The sequence below is a fragment of the Nematostella vectensis genome, chromosome 6, assembly GCF_932526225.1.
Source record: "Nematostella vectensis chromosome 6, jaNemVect1.1, whole genome shotgun sequence".
Classification (NCBI taxonomy): Eukaryota; Metazoa; Cnidaria; class Anthozoa; order Actiniaria; family Edwardsiidae; genus Nematostella; species Nematostella vectensis.
In genome coordinates this window covers 15655139-15676138 of record NC_064039.1, presented here as the reverse complement: position 1 = coordinate 15676138, position 21000 = coordinate 15655139, and the positions used below count along the sequence as shown (strand labels likewise).

The following is a 21000-nucleotide window of genomic DNA, read 5'->3' as shown; positions in this document are numbered from 1 at the left end:
AACCCCAACCCCAACCCTACAACCCTAACCCTAACCCTAACCCCAACCCCAACCCCAACCCCAACCCCAACCCCAACCCTAACCCTAACCCTAACCCCAACCCCAACCCAACCCAACCCAACCCCAACCCCAAGCCAAACCCCAACCCCAACCCTACAACCCTAACCCTAACCCCAACCCCAACCCTAACCCTTACCCCAACCCCAATCCCAACCCAAACCCTTACCCTACCCTAACCCTAACCCTACCCTAACCCTAACCCCAGCCTCAACCCTAACCCTACCGTAACCCTAACCCTAACCCTACAACCCTAACCCTACCCTAACCCCAACCCTAACCCCAACCCTAACACTAACGTAACCCTAACCCTACCGTAACCCTACCCTACCCTAACCCCAATCCCAACCCTTACCCTACCCCTACCGTAACCCTAACAATACCCATACCCTACAACCCTAACCCTACCGTAACCCTACCCTACCCTGCCCTAAGCCCAACCCTAATCCCTAACCGGTCTATTGGTCTACCCCAACGAAACTAAGGCTATGAGGGACCCCACTATAGTTTACCCTTTTTTAACTTTTTTGGGGTAAAACTGAAAACGGGGTGTACTCTTCTGTGTTTCTACCCCAACGAAACTAATGCTATGAGGGATCCTTATGGCCTTTTTTAACTTTTTGAGGGTAAAACTCAAAACGGGGTGTACTCTTCTCGGTATCTACCCCAACGAAACTAAGGCTATGAGGGATCCCTATAGTTTTCCCTTTTTTGGGGGTAAAACTCAACACGGGGGGGGGGGGGGGGTACTCTCATCGGGGTCTACCCCAACGAAACTAAGGCTATGAGGGACCCCACTATAGTTTACCCTTTTTTAACTTTTTTGGGGTAAAACTGAAAACGGGGTGTACTCTTCTGTGTATCTACCCCAACGAAACTAATGCTATGAGGGATCCTTATGGCCTTTTTTAACTTTGAGGGTAAAACTCAAAACGGGGTGTACTCTTCTCGGTATCTACCCCAACGAAACTAAGGCTATGAGGGATCCCTATAGTTTTCACTTTTTTGGGGGTAAAACTCAACACGGGGGGGGGGGGTACTCTCATCGGGGTCTACCTCAACGAACCTAAGGCTATGACTGAACGCCTCTGTCAGAATCGGTGCTGGAACGCATAGGCGAACAAGGAAAGAGAACGGGCTTGTCCGCTCTGGGGCTGGGGTGGAGCTTACCCCTTATCGCCTATCTCTAAGCCTACAACCTACCCCTAGTTATTTTTTTATTAATGTTTAAAATGTGAAATTGACATTACACTGGCGACATTTGATTTGTTCACTACTTTTAATTATAAGTTCTCTCTGTTTGATAATCCCAGCCTCGCCGGATTAATATAAATGTGCTACTTTACAGTTACAGTTACATGCCTATACAATCACTTTTACCTAACGTTGCGTTGGGACAGAAATGATATCCCGAAGTAAAGAGTCCTCGTTCTGTATCGCGATAGGACACACATCCCTATGTTCCTCTGAAGATTTGCGTGTGCGCATATGTTAGCGAGTAAAAGTTAGGGACGACTAACAATTTGTCTATTCAGCAGGTGACCCCGGCTACAAATTTAATGGAATTCTACCATAGATAAGTTACCATATGTGGGTTTGTTAAAGCCCTCGTAACGCCATAACGCCTCGCAAAACGTACGCATGTTTTCTGTTGCACATAACAGTACTAGCGCGCCGTGATTAGCCATATGCGAGTGACTATCAAAGTAAGCAATTTGAGTGCCGCTGATCACGAAAAGTGCAGACCTACAACTTATCGTAAGGCAAGCTAGATTGAAAGACCCCACAGGAGGAACGGCATTTTGTAACTGATATACGATTGTTGTTTCCTCGTGCGGATCTTCTAGGCGGACGGGTAAGGTCTCACGAATGGAGCAGTCAAACCATGGTGCGAGATAGCCTGCGGCTTCCTCTATGGAGAGGTACCGCGTGGGAAGGCTGCTCCTTTGCAGGTCATAAATCCTGTTTCCCTGCTCGATACCTACGCACATTGCAGCAACGTTACTTTCTGGGAGCAAAGCGGACGGACGCGGGAGCAAAAGAGATTTGCTCCAGAAAATATGGCCAATTACCAAGGCAATTACGCTGCATGCACTGCTTCCGTTTCTACCGTTGAATGTTCCTTGACTTATTGTTTCAGGGAAACACCAGGCGTGGACGCCTTGGCCTAAGTCTTTAGACTGTATGGCTGTAGACGGAATTGCGTCGTCTCCTTCGTCATCGCTACTCTCATCAGACTCCTCTTCGTCATCTTCTTCCTCCTCGTTTTCTTCTTCATCAGGCGTCTGCAGAGTGTCACGGAACTCCTCCAAGTCTTCATTTAGTACAGGGGCAAAGGAAGAAAAGCCTGACGAAATTTGCCGCATCGCAAATTCGATCCCTTGTTGAACCAGGGCCAGCTTTCCCCTGAGGACACCCTCTCTGAGGGAGTTGGATTCGTAACGTCGTCTCTGTCGATAAAGAATAGTATAATAATGAATTTACAACATAACAAAAATATATTGATATATTGATATTCAATTGCTCGTCGAATTCGAATTAGCGCTAATATTGCATTACATATGCATTTTGTTGGCTGGATTAAACTTGATCACCTGTTGTGGGGGCTCAGTTGTGATATCTATCGGCAAAACCTGGTTGCCTGTGTCACCTGTTAAAAGAAAACAAGCATATTTAATTTCACTATTGGAAACATTTTTCAACATTTATCATTACTTCTTATCAATGTAGCATTTTTGGATTACAAAATCAATTCAGGAAAGGCGATATTACCTGCAAGAAAGTCTTCAAGTTTTTCTTTTTGCAGCTCCAACGACGGTAACAAGTTTCTGCAGTAGTAAAGCAAAAAGGAGCGCATCTCCCTTTTCACCACCTGTCTTTCCTCGGTATACCGCCGCCTCTCCATCTCTAAGTCTACCAGAAGACGCTTGGTACGCACTGGAACTAGAAACGAAATAGACAAAACAGAAACAAAAATAAAAATCAAATGCCTATCACTGCGTTCACATTAGCGCCGTAACATATCTAATTATCGTGTAAAAATAAAACTTGTTTTGATAATAATAGAAGCAAATTAGCCTATTCAAATCCAATGTGGATTTCCTTGCGTCCACTTGTCTATATAGGGCAAGGCTAACGTTTCGCGTCTTGTATGAACTCAGTATGAATATATCTTACTTGCTGAATCATCCTCATGCCTATCGCACCACGGAAATTGGCCGACCTCCATTTGGCTCATGGATATCTTCCTGCCGTCAAGCTTCTCCCAAGCATCTACCAGGACAGCTGCCTCTGTTTTTGTTTGCGATATTTTTTTGCGCAGTTTACTTCTTTGCTTGCCACTATCTAAAACATAAAAACACAAAATACAGAACTTTCTATTCACTTTTAAGCTTTGTTTGAAAGCATGGGACATTCATAAAATACACTCAAAACATTTTACTGCTGATAAAGTAGTTTAGTCCCTGAACTTCGCTGTCATGCTCCTGCTACTGTGTTGTACATGCAACCCAGAGGAGTAAAAGGGAGTCCAGGAATGAACTATTAAAAGTAAAACAGCCTTAAACGCCGCTACTGTAGTACAAACCTGTCATCTTCGACATGTTGTAGGCCGCCTGGGAGATAGCGTAGTGGGCAGCAACTATCCTCTGTTTGAGATAGGCAAGAGTTTTGCCCTTGAGCCGGGTTTCGGTGCCATCAACATCGAATGACAGCGAACATGGGGCTACCAGCTCCTTCTTTCTCTTGCTAGCAATGTCGAACACTTTCAACAGCTGTCTGTGAGTTGGTGACGCACGTTCACCAAGACTTTGGATGTGGCCCAGGAGCATGTCCTCTTCAGGAGAGGTCTTGTAAATAGTAGAGGCAGACTTCTCTTCAGCTTAAACATAAAAAAGTTGTGTTAAACTTATATACACCTATTTCACAAAAGGTTGTCAGTGCAAATGGCGAATGGTAAATAGCAGTTCTAAGCCCGAAAGGGGCTTACGGGTACTAATCATTCGTAAAATAAAAGGTGTTAAATAGATTCAAGCAATGTCAGAGCCATACATTGATGACCTTTCGTGGATAATTGTTTGATTTATCCATATTCTTCATCATTTAGTAGAAATTTGATAAGAACCATGGTAGTAGAACTGCCATTTGTCAATCGCCATTCGCCGTTTTCGCACTGACAACGTTTTTTGAAATAGGTGTCCGATATTGCAATGCCTCTTGGTCAGTACCCATTGTACCCAGTTTTTTATGTGTCGGCTACTTTATGACTGAATGTTATCAGAGGTCTCTGCGACATAAACCACTGCTGCAAGCATCGTACCTCGTGCAACTGCAATCACTTCGGCCTTCCACTCTTCAAAGGAAGCATCTACGCCCGCAAGCTTCTCGCTTATCTCTTGAGTCAGACCTTCTAAACGTTTCTCTGCCTGTTGAGCATTTGAAAGCAAAGAATACAGCAACAACATTTCCGTTGTTGTCACTTGATATGACTTCCAACGTGGCCTAAAAGAAGAGTATATTACCTTGCTGTAACGCTGAGCCAATGAACGTGGGAGGGATTCTATCTTCCTCTGATTCCACTTTTGTGCATGCTCTGTAAGGAGCTCTTCCCGACCTAAAAACAAATCAGTTCAATCACATCTGAGAAATCTTAACTCAGTAAAGGGTGGTATAGGTGGTGAAGGTTGGCTAAGCAGCTTTCTCGCATTTAAGTAATTATGGTAACAATAAGAAGTTAAACATACCCTCTGGAAGCATATGTTTAGTGGACGACCCAAGTCGAGAAAAGTGGCTGTTTATCAGTTCGACCTCTTCGCCTGTTGTTGCGGCAGCACCCTCCTGCCATCGCCCTCCCCACTGCGGCTGTTGAAATAATACTCGTTACATGGTAACATCTGACAAATGTAAGCCCATTTTACAATAATAGGAACTGTGCATATACTTAACGTGCTGACCTGACAGTTCCAGGAATGTGCCTTGGCGTGCATCACTGATAAGGCGGGCTTCATTTTTGACGCTGTGTCTGGATCATGCATCCGCAGCCAGGGCCAGTACTGACAAACTACGTCATACCAAAAAAATTCGACTTCCTTTGGCAGAAAGTATGTTGTCTGGAGATAGTGCGCGTACCCATAAATCTCCCCGTGAAACATGTTCACTGCATTATGGGCAAGGGCATGTCTACATCCGGCGATTTCGAGACCTGTTTCAGAAAGGTTTTTCCTCTTCTTTGCCACATTTCCTGCAGCACGCCAGTTGCTTTCGCCACACATGCCATTAGAACTGTCACTCTGGAATCAAGAATGTCATGGATTGCATAGAAAAATGGGTTGCTAAATCAAACATGAACCAAATACGGTGGTACTCCGATTTAGAGTTGGAAAGAGTGAAGAAAAGGAATACTCCCGTAAAATCCTGGATCCAACCATAATGTCTCGAGAGTACAGGAGAACAGAAATAGAACAATTTGAAAGTAACACTTTAACACTGTCAAGCCAGTATAGTACTTTAGTCAAACGAAGATTATAGGAAAAGCAATGAACTGAAACAAGAACGCCATTACTGCACTTGTAATGATCATCCCCAATGTTAAGGTTTGTTGTATATACCTTCTTCGTGGGGCACTGGTACACATTTTGCAAGTGTGCATCGACCTTTACGTTATTGGCAATGAAGGCTTCACCGTAGTAACTGTCTGCTTTACGTCTACAAGAAGGTCCAAGTTGTAAGGTCAGCATAATATATAGTGTTACCCAAAGTTCCATGTTGAACGCCCACCAGTGTCGTCACATAAAAACCAACAATGATATAAACGTTTGGCCGTAGCTATAAAAAACCGTGAAGAAGCATGTATGCTGTCATAACTGGCAGCTGTTTCGGTCTTATTGGCAATAACTGAGTGCAGAACCACCAGTAAACAGAAGAGCAGATACCTTTGCCCAAATGAAAACTGTAGTTAGCTGCACCAATATACAGCTGTCCAGCCATGGACAGCTTGTATGAGAGCTACAGTACCTCCACTACCACTATAAAGTAAAGTAACTTTAAAGCAGAAACCAGCTACTTGCACTATTATGCTGGTTATTTAAATCTAAGCTTACCATGTTTTAATCTGAGCTAATCCAGCTCCTTTGCTTTACTAACTTAAATGTTGTGAACTCAAAAGTTTTACAAACATAGAATCAAGTTGTACATTATGAAGTAAATGAGCTTTGCACAAAACAGTACTCACTTTCCTGCAGATGCGAACCGGTAAAGCTTCATGTTACCATCAACGTGCATGGAATGTGGCAGGTCGTCACAGGCTGGGCAGGTCATCCAGTCAAGTTGGCGGATTTTATCTATCTCAAACTGGCAATATTTCCATTCACGAAATGCTGTCCGGAATGTCTGTGGATTGACTGTGCCAACCTACAGAAGAGATAACACAAGGACTGTATTGGCTGGAATAGGATACATTGAAAACTACCACAATAGTACAGTGTAATTGTCAATCAGTGGCATGCCAAATGCATCTTCAGTAACTATTTTGTCATATGATGATATTTATGCTGGTAAAAAAGTCTTGTTGTGACAAGATATGATAGAAAACAACATCCAAAGAGTGGATTTCAATACACTTACTCGCCCTCTACACTTGGAGAACTCCTCAAGAGATTTGAGAAAGGCCCTTTCTGAGATGCCTGGCACCTGCTTCTGCAGCATGTCCCAGTAGACAAAGAGGCTATCATCAAAGGCGTAACATGCACCAGTTATGCTCCCTGGCCAGAAGCCGAGCTGCACAAGAATAATGGGGTGGTTACCCCCCCATGTCTTATCACAACTGGTACAAACGTATCTCAGGTTATTCAGATCAAACCGCCCTAAAAACAAATAATAAAAACATTTAAAGTCATTTTAAATGCACATTTTCAATGCACATATCTTTAACAAGTTACTGGATGGCAACAGTTATGAATTGATGGTAAACATACAATCTCACCAAAAGTTATTTTAGATTTGAAATTATAATATCATAATCGACTGCATAAGGAATTAAGTCAGAGCGATGTGGATAGAAGGGCTCAGGAGTCTGTGAGAAAAAGTGGACCCCAGGGGAAAATGAGCATACTGTAAGTAAGTATCTATGTTGTCAATGTACAAAGATATAGAATATTTGACCTTAGATTAAATAAATGTTCATGACCTGTAAATTGTATTAGCAATAATGTAACAATGCTATATACCTTTCATAGTCACAACAAATATATGTGATTCAAGGAATCCAGCTATGCAGCATTTGTGGTTGCACTCAGGGCAATAGACCTCATCTTTAGTAGGGATACTTTTACCTTAAACACAATGTAAGCACCACAATATAAGCATTAGAATAATACTGTTAAATACTTTGGACTTAAATACTTAAGGAAAACTGGTAATGGAAGAAAACTTTTCTCTGAAGAAACAACATTCTGTTCATTTACTGTATTGATCTGTTTTTGTTTTGTTAAACATACACTGTACAGAGTGGCTTAAAGAAAACTACAAAGACATACACTGTAAGGCAAAGTAAAATATTAAACACACTACAGTAAATAATTATTTCAGCCACTTTTACTCTCATGCTTACTCTCATTTTTCCAGGTCTCTGAGGTAGTACACCATGATAAGCAGGGCACTATTGGAACATAATGGCCCTTCACCAGTGCCTGTCTGTCATGGAATGGACTGCTTTTATGTACAGATATATCACACTCAGAACACAAAGCAGTTCTTGGTCCACAGTCTGAGCACTGTATACTTGGCATTTTATTAATACAAAGCATGCATGTTTGGCTGGGCATTACTGCAAACGACTCTAGTTTAGCATTGAATAGCTGAGAACGCAGAGATTCCCAGCTTTCTTGTAGTGTGATGGATCTTTCGCTCCAGGAAGGCCTGTGCCTGCTCTGTCCCTCCCAGTTTCTCAGCAGTTCTCTTGCTCGGCTTAAAATATCCGTAAAATCATCTGCTTGTAAATACAAATACAAAAGGGTAAGAGGCACACTAAATTTAAAGGTGGGGCTGTATTTCTCTATGCATTTAGTAATTCAAATTCTCTGTTTTCATCATCTGCGAGTTTTACAGTTATAAGGTTTGGATTTTATGTAGCCCAGTGCCGTATCAAATTCCACTGAATTTGGTTTGGTGAGCAAGACAGAAAAAATCAAATTATGTAACAGTTGAACATAATTACAAAAAAATAAAAATAAAAGTTAAATAAATAAATAAATAAATGAATGGATGGATGAATGAATGAATAAATAATAAATATCACCATGTCTTTCTACTGCAAACTATTAGTAGATACATTATTGATGCATTTGGAATAAAAAATGTCTGTTTACCTGACAAATCTGCATTTTCTCCATCATTTGGAATGCAGTGTTCTGCTGTCTCTTCAGTCTCTGTAAGATTATATTGATTTATCATAAATATAAAGTAAGCTTATAAATGTTACAGTAGATTTTCAGCACCATTGACACATACTGATAACAATGTCATTGACATTATTAACATTGACACATACTGATAACAATGATAAAATCATGTTGCTGTGTCAGTCCCTTATGCAAGTGATTACATCAGGGAATCGAAAAAGAATAATTAAAATGGCAAATTCAACTTTCAAATTGATTGGGGTGTCCAACTTTGAAACTGAGGAATGGAACTGAGGAGCTCCCAGCTCCTTGGGACAAAACTGCTCTGAGGTAATAGGAGGCATCCGCCATTTTGCTAGCTCGTTACTCATGCATGCGCAGACACTTACCGAATTACATTTCTGCGCACATGACCGGCTTGATGTTATGAGTCAATTCAAGCGCATTTGCTATTTGATCATAATCGTCAATTCATTTACGCGATCATGTTGAGTCCACTGACCCTGCCAGCTTTAAGTGCTTCAGAGCATGCACGTATTGGTGCCATTCAAGGATTGTTTGAGTGCTTGCAGCCATGGAGAATAGATTCTACAGAAGACTTTGTGAGACTTGATCTTTGTTTCATTATAGCGCTTTAATTATGTAAATAATACTTGAAAATGTGTTATAAAACGCTATAATAGTTCTACAGAAGTTCCGTGGCTACCGCCACTTCATCATTAATATTCTAGCGCTTTATATCACCTATATATTTCAAGTGGTGATCCTCTATTCAACTAGCCTGCTGACGGGAAATATTCAACTTGAAATAGCTTTTCAAGTAAACCTCCAGCCCAACTTGTTACAAAAACCAGCACAGTAGATACTATTAGGGGGAAATAACATATTGGCAGTAGTAATGTTTTACAGGAACAACAAATAGACAAGATAAAAAAGTGTTTAGACTGAGCACTCACACATTCATCTTGACAACTAACCTTCGCCAGAGACGTCAAACTCGGGGTTCAGCCTCTTTTCTTTAGATTTTTTCTGACCTTTATACGTCCCTTTGTTATTTCCGAGTCCCGTGGCTGGATCGGTAGAAAATAAAAATCGAACCGGTTTCCTCTTTCGCTTTGATTTTACTTCTTGCCGATCAAGCAAGTTTCTGCCTTCTTTGAGAAGTTCTTCTACGGATTTCTTTCTTTTACCTACAAAAAAATAGACGAGGAGGTAAAAAAAAATCGCCAAAGGCTCCCATCGTTTACACATCTCCAAAAGAGCCTTTGATGATGGTCAGTAAAAGCTTAAACAGCGCTGAACTGCGTCCCACTTACCACGAGATTTGGGCGCCATATTGGATGTGTGATACCTAGACGCTGCGCCGAACGCTTTATAATTCACTTGTCCATGCGCATGACAATGAATTAATGACTATCATTAATTCAGTGGTCAAATAACATTTAAGGATAATCGTTAATTCATTCTCGAGACCGTGTTGGATAAAGCGTTGTCATGAAAGCGCGCGATGCACTTCCTGGCGTCGATGGATTCCCTGTTAAAGATATTAAGGTTTGGGAAGTAGGGAACCCATCGACATGTGTTAAGTCAGTGTCAAGTCAGAGTGCACATAGTGCACGGTTTCCGGGAGCCAAATTTGTCCCCAATCTTAATACGATGCGACAATGGATGCAGTGTAGAATAGCTTTCTATTCACGCTGAATACATTAGAGCAGAGTATATAAGATTAGTGAATATGAATAAATTATCGAATTGCTCAACTGCAGGGAGGTAATAGGTTAAATGGTGGTTGATACTGGATATGCTGGGCGAGACGTGGCTAAGGCCAGCACGCTGTTTTCCCGCCCACCCACCCGTGTTCTATGCCTTTTTGTTTTTCACGCACTGCGTTCAGTGTCGGATCGCCGCAATATTTCGTTAAATATTAGCCCGTCAAGACGCATTCTACGAGAGCCGGTCGACGACCCTTTCCACTTGTTTTGAACGTTAGCTACTACGGGTTATTGTTTGGGAGATCGGAGTTTGGTAGCTCGACAAACAGAACTTAATTTTCTAAAGACTATAGGCACTCTTTTTGAAAACTAAAAGTTGAGATATTTCCTCGCGCGATCAGTTAAAACGTGTCAACTCTACGCCCCTCTGTTGTGAAAACGAGGTCGGTACCCCCATTTTTTTATTACATTTTTTGAAAGCCCTTAACTTCAATATTGTTTATGCCAAGTTTTAAAAAAATTCTGGGTTGTAGAACTATTCCAAGGGAATTACCTTAACATGTAATGAACAGACCAGTATGTTATTGACGTTCCAATATATCTCCATTAATAACCGATGTTTGTTTCTTTAAATTTACGGAGAGACATAACTTACACTAAGGCATGATTGGGATCATAGTGGCAAGTCTAAACTGCCCATGTCTCCTGGGGGACATTTGCACGTGCATAAAGACATTTTTCTATATTGTTATGTAGCAAACTGGTAACGCACTTTAGAAATAAGTTTGCTGCAAAACAACAGAGCGCCCTGTTAATTTCTTGCAAAATTTCCCTGCACGTGCAAAGGTTCGGAACATGAATAATTAGAGGGTTTCCATTGAGCATGAGAGTTTTTTGGCACGGGATAGAGAACGGAGTAAAACCACTTTATTCTCGATGTTGTATTTCGGGATAGGGACTTAACTTGGTGAGTAATGGATTAAAACCATTTTATTCTCGATGTTGTATTTCGGGATAGGGACATAACTTGGTGAGTAATGGATTAAAACCATTTTATTCTCGATGTTGTATTTCGGGATAGGGACTTAACTTGGTGAGTAATGGATTAAAACCATTTTATTCTCGATGTTGTATTTCGGGATAGGGACATAACTTGGTGAGTAATGCGATTGGAGAAAGCTAATCCTATGAAATTAGCGGGGTTGACAGACCACCTAAAAAGACACCAGAGAAGACTAGAAATTATCGCTTATCATTGAATGTTACAAAAAGGGTGTTGCGCCTTTCACGAACTTTACTTTACAGACCCAGGGGGGGGGGGTTGCAGGGGGTTCGAATCGATTTACGATTAACGACTACCACTTTAAAACAATTTGGACACGCCTACAGTTTGGGAGGGGCCAATTTCCGTTGACTCATAACTAAACCAAAACGCATCATTAACTCCCGGCGCAAGTTGGCGGTAAATTGTCTAAAATGATAAAGTTGTAAAAACAGCGAAACCTATCACCTTGCGTTAATTTCCCGCGTGACTTTAGTTTATTCGACTTACACTCACTTTGTTTTCTTTAAACATCAAAGACCTGTATTGTAAACTAACCCACTACTCCCACCAATGCCAAGGAAATGGTCAATTCTCTGCCCTTTTATGTACTTCTGCTCCATGTCTCTATATTGGCTGCAGTGATGGTGAAAAATGCGCAAAATACGGCAAGGATTCTTCACCTTAAACCCATATTTGCGAAACAGAGAAATTAGTGCTTGCTCGATTCCGCCATAGGGCAGCTTCAGTATTTCCATTTGTTTAAGCATTGCCTCCGGAAGAGGGGAGATAAGATTAACAATAAATGCATCATGGCTTCCTTGGGTGGCGGTTCTATCGTTAGGGCAGAATTCTATGCCGTTGCAGTGCTTGATGCTGTAGTCCGTCTCGTGTCTTGTTAGGGCATACATCGTCTTGTCTTGTAGAAGTGTGTTGTTCAATTGGTGCCAACCCTGCTCTAAGAAACAGTCTATATTTAGTTGCATCGCTGTTTCTCCCAGAAGATTTTCACCGATATACCGAAAGACGTCGGAGAAGCAAAGATCGTGACCAATGTGTTGAAAGAGCAGTTTGTCGCTATTGTTAAGCTTAGAGTGCACAACGTATTGCATCTCACTGTTGTCTTTGCATAACACATGAACCTTTGCGACCTAGAAATAGAAAGAAATATGTTTTATGCAAATTTCATTGTTAATAATAGGTAAATAACGAAGTATTAACGAATTATCTACTCGAATTAATTAGTTCTAGATGGTACGGTGGTAGCTTTAACCTAAGAAGGTGGCTAGCTTTACAGGGTTTACAAAAAATCTTTGTCGAGGAGTTGTTTGACGTTAAGGAAGGGGATATAATTGCATTGGTAAAATGTTGTTGAGGAAGTGCGAGTTTAAAACTAAGCTCCCACTCCCAGTATCCATTACGAGAGGCTAGTTTCTTTTAAAAAGCTTACGTGTGGGTCTCGGTTGATCTGTCGTCTAACAAATGGATGATCTAGGTTGATCTGTCGGCTTACATATGGAAGATCAAGGTTGATCTGTTGGCTTGCATATGGATAATCTAGGTTGATCTTTCAGCTTACATATGGATGATCTAGGTTGATCTGAACCCTTACAACGTGGAAGATCTAGGTTGATCTGTAAAGCTTACATGTGCCTGATCTAGATTGCTCTGTAGGCTTGCATATGGATGATCTAGGTTGATCTGTAAAGCTTACATGTGCGTGATCTAGGTTGATCTGTAGGCTTGCATATGGATGATCTAGGTTGATCTGTAAAGCTTACATTTGGATGATCTAGGTATATCTGTAACGATCACATGTGGATGATCTGGGTTTATCTGTAAAGCTCACATGTGGATGATCTGGGTTTATCTGTAAAGCTCACATGTGGATGATCTAGGTTGATCTGTAAAGCTTACATGTGGATGATCTAGGTTTATCTGTAGGCTTGCATATGGATGATCTAGGTTGATCTGTAAAGCTTACATTTGGATGATCTAGGTTTATCTGTAAAGATCACATGTGGATGATCTGGGTTTATCTGTAAAGCTCACATGTGGATGATCTGGGTTTATCTGTAAGGCTCACATGTGGATGATCTAGGTTGATCTGTAAAGCTTACATGTGGATGATCTAGGTTGATCTGAACCCTTACAACGTGGAAGATCTAGGTTGATCTGTAAAGCTTACATGTGCCTGATCTAGATTGCTCTGTAGGCTTGCATATGGATGATCTAGGTTGATCTGTAAAGCTTACATGTGCGTGATCTAGGTTGATCTGTAGGCTTGCATATGGATGATCTAGGTTGATCTGTAAAGCTTACATTTGGATGATCTAGGTTTATCTGTAACGATCACATGTGGATGATCTGGGTTTATCTGTAAAGCTCACATGTGGATGATCTGGGTTTATCTGTAAAGCTCACATGTGGATGATCTAGGTTGATCTGTAAAGCTTACATGTGGATGATCTAGGCTTATCTGTAGGCTTGCATATGGATGATCTAGGTTGATCTGTAAAGCTTACATTTGGATGATCTAGGTTTATCTGTAAAGATCACATGTGGATGATCTGGGTTTATCTGTAAAGCTCACATGTGGATGATCTGGGTTTATCTGTAAGGCTCACATGTGGATGATCTAGGTTGATCTGTAAAGCTTACATGTGGATGATCTAGGTTTATCTGTAGGCTTGCATATGGATGATCTAGGTTGATCTGTAAAGCTTACATTTGGATGATCTAGGTTTATCTGTAAAGATCACATGTGGATGATCTGGGTTTATCTGTAAAGCTCACATGTGGATGATCTGGGTTTATCTGTAAAGCTCACATGTGGATGATCTAGGTTGATCTGTAAAGCTTACATGTGGATGATCTAGGTTTATCTGTAAAGCTCACATGTGGATGATCTAGGTTTATCTGTAAAGCTCACATGTGGGTGATCTAGGTTAATCTGTAAAGCTTACATTTGGATGATCTAGGTTTATCTGTAAGGCTCACATGTGGATGATCTAGGTTGATCTGTAAAGCTTACATGTGGATGATCTAGGTTGATCTGAACCCTTACAACGTGGAAGATCTAGGTTGATCTGTAAAGCTTACATGTGCCTGATCTAGATTGCTCTGTAGGCTTGCATATGGATGATCTAGGTTGATCTGTAAAGCTTACATGTGCGTGATCTAGGTTGATCTGTAGGCTTGCATATGGATGATCTAGGTTGATCTGTAAAGCTTACATTTGGATGATCTAGGTTTATCTGTAACGATCACATGTGGATGATCTGGGTTTATCTGTAAAGCTCACATGTGGATGATCTGGGTTTATCTGTAAAGCTCACATGTGGATGATCTAGGTTGATCTGTAAAGCTTACATGTGGATGATCTAGGTTTATCTGTAGGCTTGCATATGGATGATCTAGGTTGATCTGTAAAGCTTACATTTGGATGATCTAGGTTTATCTGTAAAGATCACATGTGGATGATCTGGGTTTATCTGTAAAGCTCACATGTGGATGATCTGGGTTTATCTGTAAGGCTCACATGTGGATGATCTAGGTTGATCTGTAAAGCTTACATGTGGATGATCTAGGTTTATCTGTAGGCTTGCATATGGATGATCTAGGTTGATCTGTAAAGCTTACATTTGGATGATCTAGGTTTATCTGTAAAGATCACATGTGGATGATCTGGGTTTATCTGTAAAGCTCACATGTGGATGATCTGGGTTTATCTGTAAAGCTCACATGTGGATGATCTAGGTTGATCTGTAAAGCTTACATGTGGATGATCTAGGTTTATCTGTAAAGCTCACATGTGGATGATCTAGGTTTATCTGTAAAGCTCACATGTGGGTGATCTAGGTTAATCTGTAAAGCTTACATTTGGATGATCTAGGTTTATCTGTAAGGCTCACATGTGGATGATCTAGGTTGATCTGTAAAGCTTACATGTGGATGATCTAGGTTGATCTGAACCCTTACAACGTGGAAGATCTAGGTTGATCTGTAAAGCTTACATGTGCCTGATCTAGATTGCTCTGTAGGCTTGCATATGGATGATCTAGGTTGATCTGTAAAGCTTACATGTGCGTGATCTAGGTTGATCTGTAGGCTTGCATATGGATGATCTAGGTTGATCTGTAAAGCTTACATTTGGATGATCTAGGTTTATCTGTAACGATCACATGTGTATGATCTGGGTTTATCTGCAAAGCTCACATGTGGATGATCTGGGTTTATCTGTAAAGCTCACATGTGGATGATCTAGGTTGATCTGTAAAGCTTACATGTGGATGATCTAGGTTTATCTGTAGGCTTGCATATGGATGATCTAGGTTGATCTGTAAAGCTTACATTTGGATGATCTAGGTTTATCTGTAAAGATCACATGTGGATGATCTGGGTTTATCTGTAAAGCTCACATGTGGATGATCTGGGTTTATCTGTAAGGCTCACATGTGGATGATCTAGGTTGATCTGTAAAGCTTACATGTGGATGATCTAGGTTTATCTGTAGGCTTGCATATGGATGATCTAGGTTGATCTGTAAAGCTTACATTTGGATGATCTAGGTTTATCTGTAAAGATCACATGTGGATGATCTGGGTTTATCTGTAAAGCTCACATGTGGATGATCTGGGTTTATCTGTAAAGCTCACATGTGGATGATCTAGGTTGATCTGTAAAGCTTACATGTGGATGATCTAGGTTTATCTGTAAAGCTCACATGTGGATGATCTAGGTTTATCTGTAAAGCTCACATGTGGGTGATCTAGGTTAATCTGTAAAGCTTACATGTGGATGATCTAGGTTTATCTGTAAAGCTCACATGTGGATGATCTAGGTTTATCTGTAAAGCTTACATGTGGATGATCTAGGTTTATCTGTAAAGCTCACATGTGGATGATCTAGGTTTATCTGTAAAGCTCACATGTGGATGATCTGGGTTGATCTGTAAAGCTTACATGTGGATAATCTAGGTTTATCTGTAAAGCTTACATGTGGATGATCTAGGTTGATCTGTAAGGCCTCCAGCATTTCTTTCTGTCTCTTTTCAATAATTTCCAGCTTCTTTGAATTGTTGTGTAAAGTGTACTGTGTTACAATGTGCACTCTCAATCCATCATCTAACTTGGAATCTTCTGAAACATATAGAAAGGTTTTTATGTATTTTCAGATTACTTTATATCGTTTTTCAGTTTATTGTTTACAACAGTTCGAATCTGAAAAATTGAAGAAATTCCGGGTGCAGTATTATGCAGAGACATACCATCATCTTTGGAACCATTATTCAACTTGGAACCTGGAACAATATAGATTTTTTTTATGTATTTTCAGATATGTTTTTATTTTGCATGTGAGTATATTGTTTACAACAGTTTTACATGGCGATGAACGTCTTCGTTTACTGTCAGATTGTGAGTCTGACAAACAAGGATATTCCGGGTGCAGAATTGTTAAGACTTACCATTATCTAACTTGGAACCATTATTCAACTTGGAACCTTCTGAAACAATATAGAAAAATATTGATGTATTTTCAGATTTGTTCTTATTTTGCTTTTCAGTTAATTGTTTACAACAGTTCTACATGGCGTCCAATGTCTCCGTTTGCTGTCAGATTGTGAATCTAACTAACGAAGATAAGGGTGCAGAATTGCCAAAATCTACCATTATCTAGCTTTCATTCAGTATATCATCAACATGCTTACGACGCCTTGTTGAATTGCCTTCTCCCTCTTTTCTCTTCTCTCTCGGCTCCTACCTCCTCCCCCTCCGCAGGCGTTTCGTTCTCGCGCCTGTGACCTCGACGCCCTGTTTTTCCGAGGATGGGGATTTCGCGCGAAAAGGGGGGGGGGGGGGTGCTATAACTTCTGAACAATTGCAGTTAAGTGGCTAAAACTTGGTGACTTTTCCTAAAATCTATCTGCGGAATTTTTTATGCTATTGACATGTCGAGAAGACACTCCAAGTTACCATTGCAACCGTTTATTCACACATAAGTTCCCCAAAACAAAACAAAAAGTATTGAATTTTTCATATTTTGGTCCTGTTTCTCAGATTTAAATGCCTGTTTTGTATAGGTGAAAAGTTTCACAACACTTTTTACTTCAGATATTGGGGGAGGGCTGGGTAAATTGTGCTCTTTCAAGGCTGTTGTTAACATTTTTAAAGCTAATATTATACATTTATCATTACTATGAGCAGTAATAGATGCATCAAAATACTTGTTTTTTTTGTAAATATTCCATATTTTTTTATTTATTGTTATTATTATCACCATCACCATCACCATTATTATTATTATTATCATTTTTCTTTTATTTGCTTTTATAATGCTCGTTTATTCGTTTTTTTTTTTCTAAAACCAATCGCTCAAGCTAAAACACCGCACCAGTTTGACTTCAAGATGTCATATCAAAGTCATCTATCACTGTTTTGATTGGCTTAAATACCATCTACTCGAATTCCGATTGGCTTATTATTTTGGAGTGCACTTGAGTGGTTTTCATTCCACTGGCAATCGCCATGAAAATGTTAAATTCGTAAATACTTACGCGTTCTATAAATTCAGGCATATATTCCTCACGGTAAGTAAGAATTTAATGACAGAAATACGTAGTAGTCTAGTTACTGTCACTTAGCTTGTTCGATTTATACATTTGTTTATAGAGTTTGCTTTGAGAATTCGTGGTCTAAATCAAACAATTTGAGCACAACAACATCCTTTGATATTCTTCGTTCTAATAAAGGCTGACAAGTATCATCCTGTCGTTTGTTGCTAAAGAAAACCTTTCCTGTCTTTATATTCTGTGTATTTAGGCTTCTCGAAGATGCAGCAACTTTTTTAACATTATCATAACTACAAATAACTTATATATACTATATATACTTACTATATATTAACTTTACAGTTACAAAAGAATTTTCTCTTCGAAAATAAAAACACAAAATGCAACCCCTATTACCTATATGTGACGACTCACGCGAAAACGTACCTTAGAGCTTCTCAATTCCGCGAATTAACCCGCGAAACGGGCGCGAGCGTTCCGCGAAACGGGCGCGAGCATTCCGCGAAATAAGCGCGAGCATTCCGCGAGATAAGCGCGAGCATTCCGCGAGATGGGCGCGAGCTTTCCGCGAGATAGGCGCGAGCGTTCCGCGAGATAGGCGCGAGAGTTCCGCGAGTCAGGCGCGAGCTTTTGCAAAACGGGCGCGAGCCTTTCGTTCGCGAGCACATAACGTAACAATCGGCAAAAGGGCTGAATCTTGAATCTTTCGATTTCTAAAGTCGGTTAAACGCGATAGACATCTACTGTGGTCTATACCTTAGAAAAAGCCTCTCTGAGGATAGAAGTAAACAAGTAAGCAACTATTTGAGTTTGGTTTCGTTGAGATCTCGAGTGCTAGCAAGGGAATCGAACGGCAAAGTCGCTACGATGCTACATCAAGACAACAGCGCTATTACCAATCGCCTCTTGAGGGATAGCTTGATATCGACTCCGACAGTTTGACATCAGTCGGAAGATGTTTCGCTCGAAGCCTTGGTTAGCTAGAAGCCATATACTTGGTTAAGAAAACAACGTTTAAACATACTGGTTTAAATATATAGAATCATAAATACAATTTTATTAAATCTAGTCGTAGTAAAGTTATTTTTCTACATATACACTCGAACAACGATGCTTCTTAAGGTGCGTTCGGCTGGAGCAATGTAGCGATTGCGACAATCTTTTTTGTGGTATCTATTTGATACGCGATGTTTTGAGCGAAGGTAAACCGGCGTGATTTATTCGCCGCCAACATGTAAACATATCGTTGTTTTTCAACAAAGACAGACAGCGACGGACAGCGACGCTTCTTTGGTTTGCGTTCGGCTCTATCTAATGGAGCAATGTAGCGATTGCGTCAATCTTTATTTCAAAAGAAAGCTCACATATCGGGAATCTTTTTTGGGGGGTCTGTTTAAAACGCGAGTTTTTGAGCGAACATAAACCGGCGTGATTTATTCGCCGCCGACGCGACATGTTAACATGTCGTTGTTTTTCCACAAAGACACTCGAACAACGACGCTTCTTTGGTTTGCGTTCGGCTCTATCTAATTGAGCAATGTAGCGATTGCGACAATCTTTATTGCAAAAGAAAGCTCACATATCGGGGAATCTTTTTTGGGGGGGTCTGTTTAATACGCGAGTTTTTGAGCAAACGTAAACCGGCGTGATTTAGTCGTCGCCGCCACTACATATTAACATGTCGTCGTTGTTCAACAAAGACACCCGAACAACGACGCTTCCTTGGTTTGCGTTCGGCTCCATCTAATGGAGCAATGTAGCAATTGCGACAATGTTTATTGCAAAAGTAAGCTCACATATCGGGGAATCTTTTTTTGGAATAATAATATATAACAAAGATCTCATTTGGAATGGAGATCTTCGTGATAGGTGAAGCTCGAAGCCGATACGAGTTCCGAAACGCATTTCGCCTTTATTACCCAACACATTACGAATTCCTACGTTACTTACACCAAATTGTTCCGCCAAATTACAACACTACGTAATGACATATATTTATTTTCGTTTTCAGTAGCGCTAGAACGATCAGTGATAGTTTGATATCGGGCTTCGGTAACCCTTTGTTTAAAAAAAAGCAGTCACAAAAAAGACTTTCAAGAGTTCATGTCAAAAACTGTCGTCCTTATTCAATGAATACACTACTTATCTCTAGTAACTTACACAAAATTGTCTTTAAATTGCCAGACTAACTATTTCGTATGTATTTGCGATTCGATAGAAAGTACGATCTGTGAAAGTTTGTAAAGGTGCTTGGGTACTCTTCTAAAAAAGCCGTAACGACACAAATTCTAGACAAAATCGTCGCTCCGTGCTGGGTAAAAAAAATCGTCCTTTCGAAAAATTGGAGTTGACTAAGGATCAACTTGCTGGTCGCTATTCCTTGTCGTTTATAAGATACGACCCGCGAGTTGTGTTTAGCAAGTCGCGAGGCTTCCCGTTGTCAAGGCGCGAGCGTTCCGCGAGAAAGGCGCGAGCTTTCCGTTATTTAGGCGCGAGCGTTCCGCGAGATGGGCGCGACCTCTCCGTTATTAAGGCGCGAGCATTCCGCGAGAAGGCCGCGAGCTTTCCGCGAAACGGGCGCGAGTTTGGCCAAACTCGCGGAAAACCCTAAGGTACGTTTTCGCGTGAGTCGTCACAAATTATTTTTTTGCTTAGCTTATATTGTCTGCATCTTGAATACTATCTATTGTGTTTATTTATTTATTATTCAAATAGTTGTGAGAAGTTAAAAGGTTATAACTGGCATGATGAAAATGTTGTTTTGAAAGAAAACAATACTTATAATTATTTTCACTTTTATTTAGCTAAAACCAACCAGACTCCCCGAGGGCCATGATTGATGCTGAAGACTGGGAGGCATGAGAATAGGCAAATGTCTTAAAGATAATAAAGTAGGGGATTTCTTATTTGATACAGCAGTAAATGTGAAATAGGCTTTTTTAAAGCAAATACTTGCACTCGATGATAGATTTTTTCTATCAATCTAAAGATAATGAGGAAAGGGGAAATGTTAGGAGAGTGCTCAACCAAGTTGTTGCATTACTGATGATTTTTTTATCAGAGCTATAGTCCAATTTCTTCCTTTTCTCTCTCTCTCTCTCTCTCTCTCTCTCTCTCTCTCTCTCTCTCTCTCTCTCTCTCTCTCTCTCTCCCTCTCTCTCTCTCTCTCTCTCTCTCTCTCTCTCTCTAACTCTCTCTTCACTATTGATATTATTTGCTGTT

General features: G+C 40.5%; 2 protein-coding genes and 1 long non-coding RNA gene across 12 annotated transcripts in view; all 3 read right to left on the bottom strand.

Annotated features, from left to right (window-relative positions):
* LOC125567872 overlaps window positions 1-880 on the bottom strand; it is a 3873-nt gene extending 2993 nt beyond the window's left edge. The window contains exon 1 of the long non-coding RNA XR_007311850.1: window positions 866-880. This is a non-coding gene — a long non-coding RNA (uncharacterized LOC125567872). The remainder of the gene's footprint in view (window positions 1-865) is intronic.
* A 437-nt stretch (window positions 881-1317) lies between these two features.
* Window positions 1318-9937, bottom strand: LOC125567868. Of its 4 annotated transcripts, XM_048728632.1 has the most exons (17): window positions 9770-9935; window positions 9431-9643; window positions 8421-8480; window positions 7664-8041; window positions 7281-7385; window positions 6679-6917; window positions 6287-6465; window positions 5664-5760; window positions 5010-5345; window positions 4800-4917; window positions 4578-4669; window positions 4376-4481; window positions 3644-3937; window positions 3235-3402; window positions 2830-3000; window positions 2652-2707; window positions 1318-2507 (listed from the first exon to the last, which is right to left on the bottom strand). In XM_048728632.1, exons 1-17 carry the CDS (start codon window positions 9786-9788, stop codon window positions 1614-1616), a joined length of 3525 nt encoding a protein of 1174 aa, XP_048584589.1. In that variant the 5' UTR covers window positions 9789-9935; the 3' UTR covers window positions 1318-1613. The 4 variants fall into 4 exon arrangements, with proteins under 4 accessions (XP_048584589.1, XP_048584588.1, XP_048584591.1 ...); XM_048728631.1 differs by having other exon boundaries at window positions 4376-4669; window positions 9770-9936; XM_048728634.1 differs by lacking the exon at window positions 7664-8041 and having other exon boundaries at window positions 4376-4669; window positions 9770-9937.
* A 1744-nt stretch (window positions 9938-11681) lies between these two features.
* LOC5502009 overlaps window positions 11682-21000 on the bottom strand; it is a 44000-nt gene continuing 34681 nt past the window's right edge. For 4 of the 7 annotated variants that reach the window (XM_048728636.1, XM_048728635.1, XM_048728637.1 and 1 more), the window contains 4 exons: window positions 16675-16713; window positions 16477-16509; window positions 16206-16348; window positions 11682-12358 (listed from right to left, as the gene is read on the bottom strand). In XM_048728636.1, the coding sequence (XP_048584593.1) occupies window positions 11741-12358; window positions 16206-16348; window positions 16477-16509; window positions 16675-16713 (833 nt within the window). In that variant the 3' untranslated portion in view covers window positions 11682-11740. The remainder of the gene's footprint in view (window positions 12359-16205; window positions 16349-16476; window positions 16510-16674; window positions 16714-21000) is intronic. The other 3 variants (XM_048728640.1, XM_048728638.1, XM_048728639.1) reach the window with 3 other exon arrangements.

Bases quoted from the DNA above. Each gene is read 5' to 3' on its own strand.
- LOC125567868 (XM_048728631.1), bottom strand. The intron at 6,918-7,280 runs GTATATAGCATT...ATTTGTTTTTAG, and splicing joins ATTTGTTGTGACTATGAAAG to GGCGGTTTGATCTGAATAAC. The intron at 5,761-6,286 runs GTGAGTACTGTT...ACCTTCTTGTAG, and splicing joins CGGTTCGCATCTGCAGGAAA to ACGTAAAGCAGACAGTTACT.